The sequence below is a fragment of the Pleurodeles waltl genome, chromosome 10 (genome assembly GCF_031143425.1).
Source record: "Pleurodeles waltl isolate 20211129_DDA chromosome 10, aPleWal1.hap1.20221129, whole genome shotgun sequence".
Lineage (NCBI taxonomy): Eukaryota > Metazoa > Chordata > Amphibia > Caudata > Salamandridae > Pleurodeles > Pleurodeles waltl.
Window position 1 is genome coordinate 506,847,977 of NC_090449.1, and position 19,118 is coordinate 506,867,094.

At 43.1% G+C, this 19,118-nt stretch overlaps 1 protein-coding gene across 2 annotated transcripts in view; it reads left to right on the forward strand.

The window, feature by feature from the left end:
- Positions 1-19,118, forward strand: part of LOC138261674 (cyclic nucleotide-binding domain-containing protein 2-like) — a 365,490-nt gene that overhangs the window by 223,119 nt on the left and 123,253 nt on the right. For both annotated transcript variants that reach the window (XM_069210917.1, XM_069210916.1), the window contains exon 7: positions 14,951-15,089. In XM_069210917.1, coding sequence (XP_069067018.1) covers positions 14,951-15,089 — 139 coding nt within the window. The remainder of the gene's footprint in view (positions 1-14,950; positions 15,090-19,118) is intronic.

Below are 19,118 nucleotides of genomic sequence, written 5' to 3' on the forward strand. Positions count from 1 at the left end.
GGCAACTATTTACCATAGGAAATGCATTGGGTGGAATAGCACAATGGGTCAATTGGACATTACTTTGACTGTAGTTGTAACAGCTATTTTCACCACATAGATCATTGAAAGTCTCAGAGGAAGTACATGGGAAGCCTGCATACAAAAGGGCATCTCACACCTAGCATATCCATGTCTCTACATGATGGGTGACATCAGCCTAAACTTCTCATCCAAATAATTGGTAATGCAGCTGACATGGCTGCACCTCCTCCGCCTACTGCCTTGACTACATATGTCAGTCTATGTGATAACAATCACAACCCACAATATCTGCCATTTGTAATTGTTTTTTGCTAGTATAGAACTCATGTGCCATAACCAAGTGTGTTCACTAGGTTCAAAACAAAGTTGCAAATGGTCACAAGTATGTGTAACATACTGGTTGCTACAGTCCTAGGTACCCTATTCCCAAACACATGGCAGTCTTTGAGGGTGGGGTGGGACGAACAACCAACAATCCCATGTTCAATGCACAACCAGGAGTGTCTAGAAAGGTCAACAAGTATTTGCTTCCACACACAACACCAGTGAAGGCCTAGCAACAAATTGGAGTCAGCTAAACCTTGTCCTATCCAAGGTCCACACATGTCAAAATGTACTGACTTAGGCCAACATCACATACTACCAGGGAGGCATATTTTACCACACACACACAGAGGAGCAAGAACACCCATGATCATGAGTAGAATGTACACCTAGGTCATTGCACTCTAGTCCCACACACTTCTAGTTCAACTTGTTGAAGTACATGCCCCCGGAAGATCCAACCTACAGTGTACTCAGTCCATCGTTAACTAGGGAAGCAGCATATTTCAGACAAGCCTTTTGCAGAAGCTATCTGGGAGAATGTCAGTCTGAAATGCAGACTCAGTCCGAGACAAGTCACGGAGCAACTCTTACATTAACCAGTGTATTCCACATGACTCACCCCATTCCCCATAGCGGGCCCTACTGGAATGGCCTACAGACCCAAAATCTGAGAAATGGATAAGCATAGGTCTACTCAAACTGAAGTGATATTTGAAATCCCACTAATGGAACAATACTAATGAATGGGCAGCGCATCAAACATTGATTTCTGTTGAACACACAGTAGTCCATCATACATCACCAGCAAACAATAAAAATAGCACACATGCAACACTCACTGTAGGTGTCGGGGTCTGCAAAATGAGCCACCTCTCCCACTGTGTACGGTGCAGGTCCACCTGCAAAGCATGGAAGGAAGAATATACTCAGGATCCGTGCACTGACAAACAATTGCAATTACAAAGACAATGTGAGAATATGACATGCGTAATGAAACACTTTCACACATGCTCATACTGCATGGAATAATTCTGAAGCAACAATTACATTGGATGAGTCTCCTGCTACAGATACACACCCTACTACACACATGCAGTGGCCTGGACAGTCATGTGGTGTCAAAGATGCACCTCCATTAGTATGCCCCAACAATATAGGGGTGCATTCATCTCATCATGTGCATCCAAGAGAGACATCCAAAAGCTGGTTACTCGAGGACTGCATGACCCCTCAAACTCAAACAGCCTATGTGGTCATTTTCTCCACACACCAACCAGACACACATGTGACATATGTGTGGACAACATAGCTAACTTCAATTGACGTGAAGGCAGCACTCATTTATAGCATCATATTGGGTTTACAAATGTCAGTCTAGCTATGACATCTACATATGTAGGTATGATGTTTCAACATCCATTTTTCACTGGCTATTGTGACCTGTAGAGTTCAAATTGAGTCATTAACGTGTTGCTTGTCTGACACAAAGGCAGCACTACATTACATACTGCTACAGGCAACCGGTATGTGTAGAAAACATGAGCTACCTGACTGCTAGCATTTGTCTTCCTTCACATTGTGCAACCATTACCCAGTAGGTTTCCCTAGCATTACACACAGTCAGCTACTTATCTGGCAGATTGGGTAACAATCATCACATGTCGCCACACAGCTTTCAATTGTGCACTTGTAATTGATGTGTACTCACCAACATGGCCACCAATCCTGATTCCCAGGTGGTCCAGCAGATCTTGCTCCCTGGATATCAGATCAGCCCAGCGGTGCTTAAGTTGATGTTCATTCCTCAGGCTACCATAGACACGGACCAAGTGATGGCGCACCTTCCCCCACCGGACTTTACGGGCCTCCGTGTGATACCCCTGTATCACCCTACCCCCAGCCTCCAGCATGAGTGGGAGGAAATGGCAAACAAGCCATATAAATCCACCCAATTCCTCCTCACCCATCCTGGCAAGCCGTGGCCTACCAGACATATCAGCACTGACAAAGTGGAAAAAGTTGCAGAAAAAGGAAAAGGGGGAAATGGGGAAAGGTAGAGTAGTGAAAAACAAAGAAAACTTAAGAAGAAGAGCCCAACTAACCCCTAAATTACACTACCCACAACAGACTCCTACAGACAATAAAAGAAACACTGGACTTGACAAAATAATACAATACAGACTCAGACAGTATTCAACAACAAGACAATGATGACAAAAGCACAATTGAGAAGGTACACTAAACACAAAAGCACTAAAACACAGGACAACACTTTCCACACAGCCACACAGTCTAGAATAATCTGAGACTGCAAAGTGAAAGTGAAAGTACACCCACAGTACAGATTCTGTAAACAGGATATCCTATTACATCACATCCTGTATAAAATGGCCGCCGTTTTTTCCCCCGCTATGCGTCATTTTTTCACACATACAGATTGTGCGTCATATTTTTTGACGCATAGGAGTGCACATAATGCAGAGTCAAAAAAAATGTCATCATTGTTCCCTTATATTTGTTTGAGGCTTATTTTATAGTTCTAGAGTTGAAAATTAAGCCGCTGGCAAATATGATATCCAAATATGAAAATTAATTTTGACTCTGCATTATCTGCACTCCTGTGCGTCAAAAATTATGACGCACAAGCTGTATGCGTGGAAATATGACGCATTATAGAAAAAATGGTGGCCAGGTAATGCTGTTTAGTAATATATGTATTTTTATTTGATTTTTTGGACTCAGCATTATCTGCACTCCTGTACGTCAAAAATTATGACGCACAAGCTGTATGCGTGGAAATATGACGCATTATGGATAAAAATGGAGGACATGTAATGCTGGATAGTATATCTATTTTTTTTTTTTTTTTTGACTCATCATTATGTGCACTCCTATGCGTCAAAAATTATGATGCACAAGCTGTATGCGTGGAAATATGACGCATTATGACAAATATGTCTTTAATTTGTCAAATTGTGAAAATTATTTTGTCATGACCAAACGGTGCTAAGTGATACACATTTGGGGTTAGCTATGGCAAATGTCCCTTATAGGATGTATAGAAGGTATTCACAGTGCAATAGTAATGATTGCTCAGAATGGTAATTACTCATAATTGTACACATATGTGGGTAATTGCTGATGGCTAATTTCAAAATATGAATGGGATACCAGGATGTATTCCTTAGCAAAAATGTGTCCACATTTATCACGGTAATCAAATTTATATATAGGCCAAATAGGTAGTGCAATTGTCACCTACACTTTTTAAGGGGGTAACCATGTCCTAATTACGAGTTTATGTATCATATATGTGTTTTACTTTTGACATGTAGGCCACACATGCGCCTTATGCATGTGTGTGATTCACATGTGCATATATAATGTATATTTGGGGGGCGGTAGAGGTGGACTTAGGCCCCCAGCACCCTAGGGTTTGCTCTTCCAGACTTGCTAATTTATCCAAGGGTTTCCCAAATTCAGTAATGCTAAACCTGCAGCAGCAGGCTCATGGAAGCAAATAGGGTATGATTCACTGTTTGTCATTCTGTAATCCCATTTGCCCATTTGACGTTTGCCCTATTGATTCTTTGGAGAAATCTGACATACCATTTTGCATTGATATTTGTAGCTAAATCTCAACGTTCCTCATGTGCTGATGACAAATAGGTTGTAGATGTATGTGGCCCTTTATGCATTACCTGGTTTAGTGGCATGTTTCATTCTTCCTGCTAGGTTACAACTGGGACACTACTGTGATCGGCTGCTTGCAAATATTTTGTTGATTATATGGTACATGTTTATGTGTGTGGTCCAATATTGATCCACTATCAACTGTCAGGGTGTATGTTGTCACTGTAACTTCCAGGTCTCCTCATGAGTTAGTGGCAGCTAATCTTGTTTCAATTGGGCATTGTTTGTAGCAAAAATGGAGAGAAGCCATTGAGGACATGGTCACCTACACATGGATGGTCCCACCCTGTCACTGAACACGTGTAATGAGACTTTCGAATGGGCAACCTTGGTGTGCTGAGTGTGAGAATGTCTCAGGTGTCTGGATCTGGCATGTGTCATTGCAACCTTTCTACTCCAGTTGGCCTCTGTGGATGGTAATGTATCATGAAACATCATAGCCTCTGTGCAGAAGTAAATGGCTGGTATTCAACACACGACTCATCTTTATCATTTGAAAAAGTGTTACTCAGCGTTTTGAACAGTCAGGGTCCTCATATGTGTAACCTTTTCATAGACATTATCTGAGGTTGCTGGCTTTGATGGAGGCCATTTACACCATCATACACTATGGTCCTGGTCCACTGCCACACTTTGTAGTTTAGGCATTAATGAAGGTCAGACAACAGAAGGGCCAAGATTTGGCTATTCATGGCCACTGTCACAAATCGGATGCAAATGACAGTCAGATGATGCACTACTATGTATTTGAGTATACATTGATGAGGCTAATGACAAATTAGTGTCTGAGGTACAAAAGGTTTTGGATAGCACGTGTGGTCCATAGGTGGACCCCAGGTATCTGTAGAGTGACCCACGGACAGGTGCCAGTCAGGCTGACAGGATGCTGGGTCAATCAGGAGCAAGCTCTTTCAGTAATTACATGATCACGTGTTCTGACTAAGACTGGTCAGAGGGAGCATTAGACAGTTGAGATGTCACACTGTGTATGTCCTGTGTTGCTTTGAAGATGACACATGAACCCTAATAAAGTTTTCAACTTCAACATTTGTGTCAAAGCTTAATGATGTAATAGCTCACATTCAAACATGTATGCAGTAGGAGGCATCTGCAGGGACGGGGCATGTACATTTGGGTGGTGTGCATGGAGGGGATCACAGGTGTGGCCTCCATCTGTGTCTCACTAGTCCTGTCAGATGGGATTTGCTGATAAATAGCCTACAGTACCTTTCACAGAAGAATCAATCTACAGGTGATACCAGGCCTTATAAACTCAAAGCCAGTGTATTATATGAGCTGAGTTCCATGCAGTGAGATGGTAGTATGACAATGGTAGGCATAGTAAAGGGTGTGGCACACTGGATGACTCTTGTGAGTGTGTGTGTGTAGATGAGGGAATCTTAGTGTACACAAATCGGCATTCCAGGGACCTCTTCAGACAGGTGGGGTGTGAGCAGCTGCAAGTGTGTGTAATGTTTTTAGAAAAGGGCTGACATGTAGATGGGATGTGATGTGCTGGATGCTTGTCATAGGTGTAGCACTTGTGCTGTGTATGTTCTGCTTATGTGTAACTCTAGTGACAGATAGTCATTGCAATGATAGTAAGTAGTTGGAATTACTGTTGGCAAGAGTCTAGTCCTACATTCCTGTTCCTGAAGCATTAGCATGTGAACTGCCTGATGTATGAGGCCTGTTTGCCCCTAGTTGAGTGATGGTGTTTTAGTTGAGTGCCATCTCCTGCGATGATCCATGTTTACTACATGTATGTGAGTCATATGTGTGGTCCTCAGCTATTGCCCTTCAAAGGTGAACTGTACAGGATGTCCGTCATTTACATGGTGTGTGTATTTGACCATTGTATGGTGGCCATTACATTTGTGGTGTATTTTTTAGTGTAATGATTGTTATATCATTATTGCTCAATGAGACGACATTCTTCTTCAGCTATTTCAAGCTAAAGGTGGGCAGAAAAGAATAGGCCAAACCATGATGTGGTGTTTGTTATCAGTGTTTATTTACAATAGTGCATTAAGTGGTGATAGTGATAATTATGCAAAGAAATTATTTACAATGTGTTGGCGCCTACGCATTCCAGCAGCCGTGTTTGGTTGTTCCCCCTCCTGTTGCAGGCCAACATCCTCCTCTTCGTCGTCTTCAGGCATGTATGGGTCTGGTTCCAGGAGGGGAATGTTCCTTTTTACACAAATGTTGTGCAATATGGCACAAGTGAGTATGATCCTACAGACCATCTCGGGGGGATATAGTAGGCTACCGCCAGTGATGTCAAGGCAGCGGAACCTTGACTTTAGGATCCCAAAGGTGCGTTCGACAATGCTGCGTGTCCCCTTATGGGCATCGTTGTATGCCCGCTCTGCAGCAGTAGTCGGGTTCCCAAATGGTGTCATTAGCCATGGCTGGATGCCATACCCCTGATCAGCTGAAAGAAAAACACAGAATGGGATCATGTTGATGTAGCTGGCACTATTGAAAAGACCTTTAATGGCAGTAGTTGTCTTGTGTTGTCTGTGACTCTTTTGTGTACTAATGTGACATCCTATACTTGTAGGCTATACCATCTGCATTGTGTTTTTTCTTTGGTTGAGCAAGTGTTTGTCTGTTAACCGTTTGTCAGCAGTATGTTTTGGGATTTGCAGTAGAGTGTTCCCTCCCTAGCATTGTGACTTGTGATACAGGTGTCCGTGTGTCTTCACTGAGGGTGAGATGATAGTTCCATGCACATTTAAATCTGGAAGTGTTGTTAACACGTTCATATCAAAGTACCCTGTACATCCCATCCCTTGAAACTTATGCAATGTATTAATGTAAAGGTTATTGTGACACTTACAATTTGCAAGGTGACATTTAGGCAACCACACTCATTAATGTCTTCACATTAGGCTGTACAGTAAATTCCAATGTGTGACAGGTTCAATGGTGACTTAAGAAACATGGCTAGTGATGTAAGGACCTCAGTGTGTTACTGTCTAGATGTTGCTGTTGTGGTGTATGTGATTTGTGTCCTAGAGGGTTGCTGTGCAGTGTGTATATAAGTAGGTTTTTGTACTTACCAACAAGTAGTCCATTGCCATACCGTCCATCCTGGAAGTGTTGGTTGATGGTGGAGTGACGGAAGATGAATGAGTCATGTACACTCCCAGGATATTTAGCCACGATGTTGGTGATCAATCCCTGGTGATCGACTATGGCCTGCACGTTGATTGAACGTGTGTGCTTCCTGTTGCGGTAGAGGTGTTCAGTTGCAGCAGGTGGCACAAGGCGTACCTGTGTGCAGTCGATTGCACCAAGGACGTGTGGGAAGCCACTGATGGCATAGAACCCCTGTTTTGTTTCCTGCTGCTTCTGCAGTGTGTTAGGGAAGCAGATGTGGAGGGGTGTCAGGCGAATGATGGCATCCAGTACTTTTGGCAGAAATGCGGAGAATGATGGTTGTGATATTCCACCAACCAGGGCACCAGTTGTTTGAAACGAGCCACTTTCCAGCAGGTGAAGTACGGCAAGCAGCTTTGTTTCTGTTGGGATAGTGCGGGGTGTCACTAAAGTGGGGGCCAACTGCGGTTCAATGTTTCGCAGCAGCTGCTGAATGGCCTGCCAGTTCAACCGGTACCTCTGGATGATGTTGTGTTCCCTGAGGCCATGCAGGGTGGTTCTCGGGCGGAATATCCTCTCCTGCCTTCTGCGCTGCCTTTGGGGTCCCTGCTGGTGTTGTTGTAGCTGCTGTTGTTGCTGCTGGGCTCTGCGTCTACGTGCACGCTGGATAAAGATCACCTCCATGTCTCCCTGTTGCTGCTCTGCTGCTCTGCTGTTTGTTCTGTGTGTTCTGATTAAATACAGGTGTGTTTGCCCCATTTTAACGCCTGCCCTGACCCAGGCGTAAAATTTTGACGCAAATCGGGCTTTGCGTATTTTTTTTGCTCCGCCTCCCGGCCGAGAGTCATTTTTGCCCAGAAGCATAAATACGACGCACGGCCGTGTACGTAGTTTTTTGGACTGGAACGCCTACCCTGCATATCATTAACGCAGGGCGGGTTGCCGCATCCAGAAAATGATGCACGCGGCGGATTTTTGTCATCCGCGGGCTCAGGCGTCAGAGTTTAAATATGGGGCAACGTTTGCACTGATTGTGCGTCAAATTTTTGGACGCACAATCGGCGCAAACAGAGTATAAATATGCCCCTCTGTGTCTGAAACTGTCTCATTGCCTTGCATGGTTCCACAGGGGTCCTCGCTTAGCCCACCATTGTTTAATGCTTATGTAACAGCTTTGGCTGCTCTGATCAGATCCTTCGGCTTTTCTTTAACATCTTATGCAGATGACATATAAATTGTCGTGTCCCTGGCTCACAAAGACAGTAACATTGGATCGAGGTTCCATGACTGAATGCTGGTGGTCACCAAGTGGATAAATAAAAAATGCTTAAAACTTAATTGAAAAGACAGAGGTTATTCTCTTTGGGAATCAGGCTCTCTTTTGCCCCCCCCCCCCCCGATGGCCAGAGGATCTAGGAACTCTGTTGACACCAGAAAGTAAGGAAAGACATTTGGGAGTTATCATGGATAACAAACTTACCTTTCGAGATCAGGTAAATTAAGTTACCTTTCTATAGTTTGAGGATGTTAAAAAAAATTCCCTTTCCTGTCTTTTAGGGCTAAAAAAACGTGGTAACTGCTCTGGCGCTTTAGAAACTAGATTATTGTAGTGGTCTCCATCTTAATATGCAGCAGCAACATCTAAATAAACTTCAAACCTTACAAAATACTGCTGCTCGGCTATTGTTTGGGATTCCCAAATTTAAATCTGCTTTTCTAGCTATCCTGACATTACACTGGCTTCCATTCAGGCAACAAATTCAGTTTAAGACACTGTGCACTGCTTACAAAGCTTTGCATGATACTGGCCCAGACTACTTAGTACACAATTTAAAGTGCTGTGAGCCTAGCAGGAATTCACGCTCCTCCAGAGCAAAGACACTGGTAATTCCAAGGTCCAAACATACTAATTGGAGAGGCAGGCGCTTTGTTACATGCACTGCTAAAGCATGGAACCTCCCAACCCCCTCCCACATTAGCTCTCTGCCTAATTTGCTTTCCCTCAGAAAGGAATTAAAAACCTGGCTTTTCCTTTTCCTAAGTAGTTCTCATATGTGTATCAAACCTTTTAGCAGAGCTAGCGCCAGGACACCTTCGGGTAATCGTGTGCTTTAAAAAACACTTGAACGTTAACATTTAACATTGGGTAGGTCCAATAAGTGCTAAGTGGTACACCCAGCACTCTTTTTAGGGGCCACAAATTATGGGTCATCGTCATATTTTGACCCAAAGCAAGAGAGTTAAAGGGAGAAAAGAGAGAAAGAAGGAAGAGACAGATGGTGCAATAGAAGAAAGTAGGAAGCAGGGATAAAAAAGAACTTGAGAGCTTAGGATACCGAAACAGAAGATAAAGATTGATGGAAGAAAGAGATATGGGGTGCAATCAAGACCAGGCAACATTGGTATTTGTCAAACCTGGTGTTTAGCAGCATATTACAAATTAAGCACTTGCTCCAGTAAACACAAACATAAAGGCAGGTGATACAAAAATTATTTTGCCTGAAGTGACCGAGATTTCAAACCCTCACAGTTGAATTTAGGTAAAACATATTTGCGTATAGGACTTCACGACGGATCCCCAGATTTTGCCAGGTTTCAACATTTTGTGGCTTAAAGCGCCTCATAGGAAGTGTTAAGGTGGAATCTATCCTCAAGTGCTCACTTGATATGCGCTGAAGGAGGCTGGTGCCTCAACATGTGCAGAAAATGCTAAACCTTAGTATACTTTATACGGTCACAACTAAATGAGAAATCAGTGGATTAGGATGTTTTGTTAGCACCTGAAATCTTTTTCGCAGCTCCCTTTAGTAAATTGCAGGGTTTGGATTTTGAAATTGCAGATCAAAAAATCTGAACAAATTTATTGATGGGTTACAAAACGCTGTACCCCAGAACACTCACTAGAAACCTCCCACTTTGGGATGTTTACTCACCCAAAGCTGTTCCCCAAGTTTGGCAAACAAATTTTAAGTGGAGTGCCACTGACGTAGCAGCGCACACACGACACATACATGCACACAGGCACGCACATGTGTCTCTGCATGGGTATGCACTCATTTCGCCCTGTAGCCTGGCTCCTTCATATGTGCACGCCTGGATTGTTGCCTTAAATGCTGTCTTGACTGTATTAATATTAATATTATTATTATTACTGTTATTGTTGTTGTTATTTTGGCGCTACCGCTAACAATACTACTACTACTACTACTACTAATAATAATAATAATAGTGACAACAATAATAATATCCGTCTCAGTGTGCATTTCTCTGCAGCTTTAGTCTCAGCTTGCGGGTATATGCCTTCGTGTGCACCCGGCGTAAGATCACTCTCCTTATTACTCTCGGTCAGTTCTTTCAAGTGTCTTCAGCCACAAGCGCCGCCTACAGAAGATCTTAGCCAAGAGAGAGAGAAATTGTATTTAACCATGGCAAACCTTTTTAGTGAAACCGATTAGACTAGTAATTACCCAACCAGTGCCCTTTGTGCAGTGATGAGGGGTTGGCAGCCATCTTATCACGTTTCACTGTGACGTCTTACCAGCACGGCGAGGGCGGGCGTTTGTTTGCACGTGGTGAGGGCTGCTCACTTACGCTGTGTGATTATCTAAAGTGGTTCACTGCATAATTGCATGTTATAATGCGACCCAATTCACACTAAGAAAAGCTCTGCTGAGCCTCTAAACCTTCAGGAGAAATGAGGTGGAACAACCAGGTTGGTTTTCGTACACTTCCCGAAGGGGCGGGCTTGGCAATAAAGTGTGTGACTCTAGCAGAGGAATTGTTATGCATTGACCTTAACAACTATTTCAAAGTGACATCAGAGAATCTTTTAGAGACCACTGAATGAATCAGCAGAGATCTGATGTCTTGAATATCATCCCAAGTGGTGGCTGGTGACCTTTAAAAGTGGTGGGGCATAATCCTTGGCTCGAATTCCATGACCTTCTTGAAATACTCAGTCTTACTGTGTCTCACACACAGTAACACTCAGTTACCCTCACTGTCATTCTCCCTCACTCACTCACATTCATTCTCATACATGCTTGTTCTTACTGTCACTCAATCTCACTCACTCTGACCCAGTCCTTCACTGACTATCTCTGACTTTAACAAACACACTTAGTCACACAGACATGCTCACAGTGCTGGAATGGCGCAGGCACCTTTATGCACATGTGTCAGCAATCAAGCAATGTCACTACCTGCCTGTTTGTTGCTTAACCCGAAGCAGGCCAGCATTTTATTTTTATTATACCAAGAGTGAATAATGATTCACCCGTGATACTATAAAGATGGGCCAAAAAACAAGGAGGGTGTGGTGTAGCTGTGGAGCCCATAAAGGTGAGTCACCACTGGTCTATGGACACTCATCCATCAAACCAATTCATCCACTCAAACATCCATCCTTTCACTTATCCACCCCCCTTTTATCCCTCAATCCATTCATCCATCCTTTCAATCATCTATACATCCTTTTGTTCATTCATCCACTCTTTTTTCTCCATCTATCCATCCTTTTACGCCATTCTTCCATCATTCCCTCTTTGGCTCATCCATCTATCCACCCTTTTACTCAGCCATCTATCCATCCGCCCATCGTCCCATCCATCCACTCATACTTTCTCTCATCATCCGTCACTCATCCATCCACCCTCCCTTTCACTCATACACCCTTCCTCCCTTTCACTCATACACCCTCTCGCTCTTTCACGCTTCCTTTCTAATACCCATCCTTTCACTCATTCAAGCATGCATCTATCCATACACCATTTCATCCGTCCATCCGTCCACCAATCCTTCATTTCACTCCCTCACCCTCCTAAGTTAATTATGAGCCTTTGTCTGCCAAGCTGCAGACAAAAGAGGCCAATCAAGAACCCCACCATAGCTGCTAAACGGGGCACGTGGGGGTGGGGGAAGACAATGCCCCTGACGCCGGCAGAAGCTTAACTACACACTCACCTCTTAGTCCACAAGTGCAATTATCTGCAGCTGGTTACCTCCCTCTTTTGGGCCTCTGTGGTGGAGATAAGGCACCAACTGCAGAACCCCAAAAGCAACTGGATCACTTGCTTTCTAATTCAGCACTCCCTCTCCTTTGATGTCACTGCTGTAGCTTGTTCCTGCAGGTCGAAGAAAATCTCGCCCGACTGGCACTTGCGCAGTAGGACATCTACAAAGTTCACTAGAGTTCACTCAATAGATTCAGCACAGTGTCTCCGAGCAGTAATTTCCTTTTCAGCTGCTCTGTGTTTTTCACTCTTCCTGCCTCTTGCTGGTGAGTGGCAGGACAACGCCCCTTGTGCATATGTACACCAGTGGCCCCTGATTATCCCCTCTGCTGTGTCCCATTTGAGACAAGGCCAACTGTGGGAATGCTAGTAGACAACATATGAAAAGGGTATTTAACTGCTGTTCAAACTCAGAGAGCTTTGAAAGTCAAAAAGACAAGTCAAGATGCCCTAGGCTGGACAGATACAGGTTCATGGAAAAAGGAATTTCGATTGCAGGCCAATAACTCTTTGACTCGTTGATCAAAAAAACAGGGACCAGGTCTTTGGGTGTGGTGGTGGGGGGGTCTGGAGTCGCATATGGAGCTGTCGCAGGCAGTTGTTATTTAGGTTCCTCGTTGGTACCACCACTGGATGGTTATGGTCCTAGTCAAGCAAGCCGTTCTGGAGGAACACGTCTGTCATCCCCACATATCAAGTGACCAGCCACTGTGGCCCAACGGGTGCAGTTGTTTGGGGTGTGAGGTTGGGTCTGCTCCAGGGCGTTTGGGTGTGGATATTTCTGTTTCCTTTTAGCCAAACATCGGACAAGGCGGTGGGAACATGCCGGAAATTCAATCAGAGGCCCCAAACGCCGGGCTACTTTCAAACAATGTTATTATTATGCACTCATTTCAGAATGCATTTAGAGTCAGATTACATCAGTTTGGTCTGGAGCGAAGCAGTTTTGCCCAGACTTTTTTTTAACGTCTGATAAATTCGAATACTACCTATCGGTGGAAAAGTAATAATTCCACTTGTCAAGTGGCACAAACAAATAACTTTTGTTTCCTCCAGGAGCAGGGTGAGGTCCTGGATTCCCCGGACAGCCTCGGTTTTTAGAGGACTGTCCCGGTGTCCCGACGCTTCTCTTAATTTTAAACAAATGTCCCGGTTTTTGGGACAAAGGTCAGATCATTACATAAATGCCCTGGTTTTTGGGACAAAGGTCAGATTATCTAGAGAAACCCAAGTTAAAGGTATGCTCTCCTTTAACAGACGCCTACAAAGTATGCAATAATTAAAGTAATTTATCTGTTACTGTCAGGCAACACAGTCCCGTGTCTGTTCCCAGCAGAGAGACTGAATGGGGAGAAGAGAGAGGTGGGACGGGGCGGGTTGGGGATGCAGGGTGGGAGGTCAAGCCATAGCTAAGTGTATATATGTAGTCTTGTAAATGTGTGTGTGTTTATATGTGTGTGTGTGTATAAACACACACACACACACATATTTATAGGCACACAGTCACAAAGCTACTCAAAAAAACGGGACAGGCCAGATATAAAAGTGAGTGTAAAGTCTTTAGTCCTTCTTTCATGTCTGACCTGTCACGGTTTTTGCTCCTCAAAATTTGGTCATCCTTTCCAGGAAGTACGTGTAAAAGTTCCTTTTGCATTGGTAAATCGGTACTGATATCTCTACAAATTTGTATTAATCTGATGCAGAAACCTTTTAACACACTTGTACTTCGACAAATGATTATCAAAAGGAGGACTCTGTGGAAAAAATATCTGCTGTGTTTGAACAAAATGTTTTTATTTTCTGACTGCAAAGCGTTGCATTTTTATTAGGTTTCCTGTTGTTTTCCCTAATGTTTGCTTCTTATCCCACCATCAGTATTTCTCCAGCCTCACTGTCATTTGTGGAAAAATCAGCAAAATGGAATTAGCAGTCATTTTCACAACAAAAGAAAAATGGTTAAATCGCAGTGTCTCAATATAAATCCCAACGTTTCCAACCCCGAAAATGTTATCGTTGTTTTATAAATAAGATCAACTTTTTTTCTTTTTTACAGTTATTATTTAGGAGTTTTAACAAGCTGAAATTGTTCATTAAAATGTTAAAATAATTATGAACAACTAACAGTTCAATGTCATTTCCTAGTGAATGAAATCAGAGGTGAATGGTTCATCAAGATAGAGGTAGCTGGACAGGTAGGGCCGGGGCAGCAGCACTATGGACTAAGGATGCTCTAAGCCTGTTTAATTGCCACAGTAAAACTAGCACCGCAAGCAGGTAGAAAGGACAGCTGATAGTGGTCAAAAGCAGATCTGCTCTAGATGCAGGGGAGTCAAGCCGCTTCATTTGACATATGATGTCTTGCAACATGGTATCCAGCAATCCTATTGCATGGTGATGTAATTTAGATATAACACTGATTCGTTGTTTAGTGGCATGAATATATATATATGTATCAGTAATCCCATATGTGGACACTCCTTAAGATATTGGTCTACAGAGCTGGATACACTTTAAATCCCGTAGGACTAAGTGATTACTCAAGATTTTGGAGTCTAGGCCACATTATCAATTTCTCAGGGACGAGGGCAAGAAAGAGGAGAAACACGGAAGTCATTTTCTCATAATGACATTTGGGTGCAATAAAATGAGCATTTCAGGCAACAAAGGCATATCGTGATTGGCTTTTACCATCTCTTCTTGTGTCTCTAAATGGAACAGCTTGTATACTGCCTGCTGAAGACACCCCGTTGCTGGTCAGTGCATTAACATATTTCCTCATTTTTAAGGTCACTGGAGCTTTTCTCCAGTTGGTCAGACGAGTCCTTGGAAACATTAGCCGACCATTGCAAAATTGAAGAGTGCCACCACAGCCAGGTGATGGTGAACAACACAAGTGAAACCAACAGCATCATGTTTATCACCAAGGTAAAAACCTTCCTGTTGAGCTATTGTGTAACCAGTGGGGAGGGGGCTGGAGGGTTCACAGTGGAGCCAAGTTTTGTTCTAATCACAGCGTCCTTACATGACCACAATTGTTTATGGGCAAATGTGTGCATCTCCCTGTGCAGCGGTTTCCTTATCTGCGGAAATTGTGAGCACTCAAGAAACCGATCAAACATTAGTGTTTGGTGTATGCACAAACAATCTGTACATTTATATTTAAGATTGGGTAATAATTTACAGATAAACCTCAAAAGATATATACTACCATTATAATAATGATAGTTTATAAAGTGCATTAATTGTTATTGAACATGGTCCCTGGAGCTAACACCTGGTTACTAATTTAAAGGAACACACATTCAGACTCATTAGATGGAAAGTTGGCAAAAATCCAGATTTCCAGGCTCTTGGGATAGATGAGGTGCTTTTCAGTGGATCTGAGTGAAGTGCAAAACGTTCCAGGTACTTACCAGGACAGATGTCTCCAACCAGGCGATCAGGACCTACCAGGAGCTCCCAGACACCTTCAGAGTAACTCACAACCATGAATTCATTTTTAAATAAGCACAGGATCACATTTCCCTTTTAAAGTTAAGGGAAGGCTGTGTTCATTATATATTATTATTATCAGCCTCAGATAGTGTTACCTGATAATGAGCAGTTCTCAGTCAGATTTATGACCAAGGCTGGGGCACAGATGTGAACAACTGAAGCACTGGGCTATTTCAGTCTTAAATAAGTACTTGTCAACTCAATATTAGTGCTTGAGAACAAAATGTCGTTTCTGAATGCTTTTATTGGGAGAAAATTAAAACCAAAAGTTACCTTAATGATTAAGTTAACTCTTCATTTACATTTCCTTCCATTTCAAAGTGTCACTTTTACAAACAGCAGACCTCTTGCTTCTAATGGCCAGTAGACACTGTGCCATATTTAGAACTGAAAAATACAGCCATTATTTTACATGCAATTAATTTATAGTGAAGAAAAGTTTCCCATATTCTGAACATTTTTGCAAACATTTTTCTGCACTTTAAATTCCTCTTATTTAAAAAAATGCTTCTGTGTTTGTGACATTCATGTAACAGTGCCACATATTGTGAAATGTATGTCCTATGCCACAATTACGTATGACACAGGCTCTCAGTCATTCATCACATATCCCATTCATATTCCCGTTCAAACATCCCCTAAGAACACACTCTCACTTACACACATGGCAGCCCTCTTATAGTGCTTCTACTCAAAGTATTTTTTTCAAACCGTAGTATCTGGCCCTTTGGACATTTGCCTTAAAGTCAGTGAAGCTGGGCGTGGGGTTGCCTGGTAACTGCCCATATTGTTTAGCCTTTAGTAGCTCGCAATGATTTTTACTGATCAGAAGTAGCTCTCACCACAGAAAAGGTTGGAGACCTTTGGATAAGGAGGATCATACACAAAGGTGCTTCTACTCAACCTGTCTTTTTTTAAGCCAGCGATAGCGAGGAGATGTGCAGTATCAGAACAAGGGACACCTCTGACATAACTGGAAAATCTCTCTCACACAAGAGGGTTCCCTTACTTAAAAAGGCACAGTGACAGATACACAGAGATTTAAATAGTGACCTGAGGAGTACCCACATACCTTTACAGGCCCAGGTAATTGTAATGGCCACACTTACCGATTTTACCAGCCCTTAGACTCTAAGCCCATAGATGACCCTTGAAAGACAACATGCCTCTAATTGTACCACAACCGAGTTAGGACATCCCCACCCAAATACATCATGAGCTCCCCTGAGGACATTTAGGAGGCCTCTGTGTATCACAACATCGACATATACATAGTTTAGGATGAAGAGGAATTCATTGTGGAGACTCTCTCAAAGTGTGAATGCTCCTTGCACTTTATAACCATGCTCAAGGGCACGCTTAAGTTTGCCCCTAACAAGTTCAAGGACCCAGTCAAAGCTAGGGTAGTGACACTTAGGGTTGATAAGAAATACAAAACCTCCCATAGCAACCCTATTTTTATAAAAACATAGGTTCTCCTGACTTCTTGGTAGTCCATCCTGCACATAAGAGGGCTTTTGCCCCCAAGCCCTAGGTGATGTCCTTCCGCCCCACAAGGAGAGCAAGAAAACCAGCGCAACAGGCAAAAGAGAAGTTGCAGGGGCAGCCATCCAATGGTGCATGGCTTACTCTGTCAGGCTTCTTTTCCGAACCACATCACAATGAGAGAACATCTTTCAGAACAGCAGAAGAAGATGGGGGGCAATAGTGTATGAGGGAAGACCACTTCAAATGCCGATATTCGTTGAATGCTCGATGCTATGGACAAAAACCGCTAGAGATATCAACACTGGTGTCCTCCTCAGTCGCCAGGCTTGGTTTGCATCTTCTGGGTTCAAACCCTGAATCCAGTAGCTCTTCCTCCAGCTCCTATCTGACTCGGCCCCCAGGTTGACAGGATGCTGGAAAAACATAAAGATGGCCAAAGAGATTGCAAAGTCTATGGGTGCCCTGCAGATTCCAGCCATGGGAGGCTCCTTTTACAAGCAACAGACCAGGGCAGGACATAGAGCCAATGCACCAGACCAACCACAGTTCTGTGGGAGACACCAGCAGGGTTTACACTGGGGTACGTACTGGGGTAATAACAGGGACAGGGGCAGAGGTGGCTAAGGTAAAAGATCTTCTTCCTCTAAGCTGAGACTCGTCTTTCTCACCGAGTGTAGATTTCATTAGACCAGTGGGTTATAGTGTTGGTTGACAACAGCTACTGCCTTGAACTGTTCACAACCCCTCCCAACATCTCATCCCACAGACGTGCTCAGCAGAAACCATCTCTGCTTTCTTGAGGAAGAGGAACAAACACATCCCAGAAAGGAGATAACAATATGTGCCCCCACACCAGCAGGGAAAAGGTGTTTACTCTCTGTACTTTCTCATCCCTTACAAGGACAGATTCCTCAGGCCTATATTAGTCCTCAGACCTCTCAACTAACACATCTTGTTGGAATATTTATATGTGACTACCCTTCAGAATGTCATGCCTTTGCTCCAACAAGATGATTATATGCCAGCACTCAAACTCAAGGACGCCTATTTTCACATAGTGTACGAAATTGTGGTATTCATTGAGAAGGAAGAGAGTTTTTTTCTGGAATAATAAGTATGCAACTAGCCCTTTACTGGTAACCAAGTACTCGGTTGTAGCACTTGACTCTCTCCAGCAGTGAAGCAGAGCAGCCCAAGGCCTACTCAGGCACGGTGGGGTGGGCAATTACCTCCAGCTTGCTTGTAAACATTAGTGTTCAACGAAGCATTATCCAGACAATGCTGTTTCTTTTAAAAAGGAAAACACTTAATTATGCACAACTACAAAATACCAGATTTTAATTTACAAATATCTGCAAACAGGCAGTGAGAAATACGTTTGGTGACACCTGCAGAACAGTTAACACACCAGAAAGCCATAATCATAATCACAGTCTCTGACCAACTACACTAGATACCATATCACAGTATAAGGAGATGTCATTATCAATAAAGCACACCTACTGACTTTGTCAACATGAGTAAAAGCAGAAACATTCTAACACACAATGGAAATCAGTGAGGAAAGTACCAATATTTATTGAAACATATAACCTTGCATTGTTAATTATCAAAATTGTCAATAATGCATTATATTGAATATCTTCCTCTGTGTCTTATTTCTAACTTTACACTACTGCCACTGCTGCTTTAAGACCAACTAAATACCCACATGCAATAGCCTGTGTACAAAAGTAAATGCTGCAAGAGTGTTTTGAAATGAAACAAACTTCTACCAGGGGCATTGATATAGCCCCCCTGGAGACGTATGGTGACCCCTAACCAAATTAGGCTTGGGTGCACCTTTAGCACAAGGCAATAATCTAAATTTTTTTCATTTTTGATATGTGGCCTTGTGCCACACCCTTCTAGTTTTGGAGGCCTGGAGCCTCTTCCCTTTTGATCGGGAGACTCCCTTGTGCTCACGTCTGA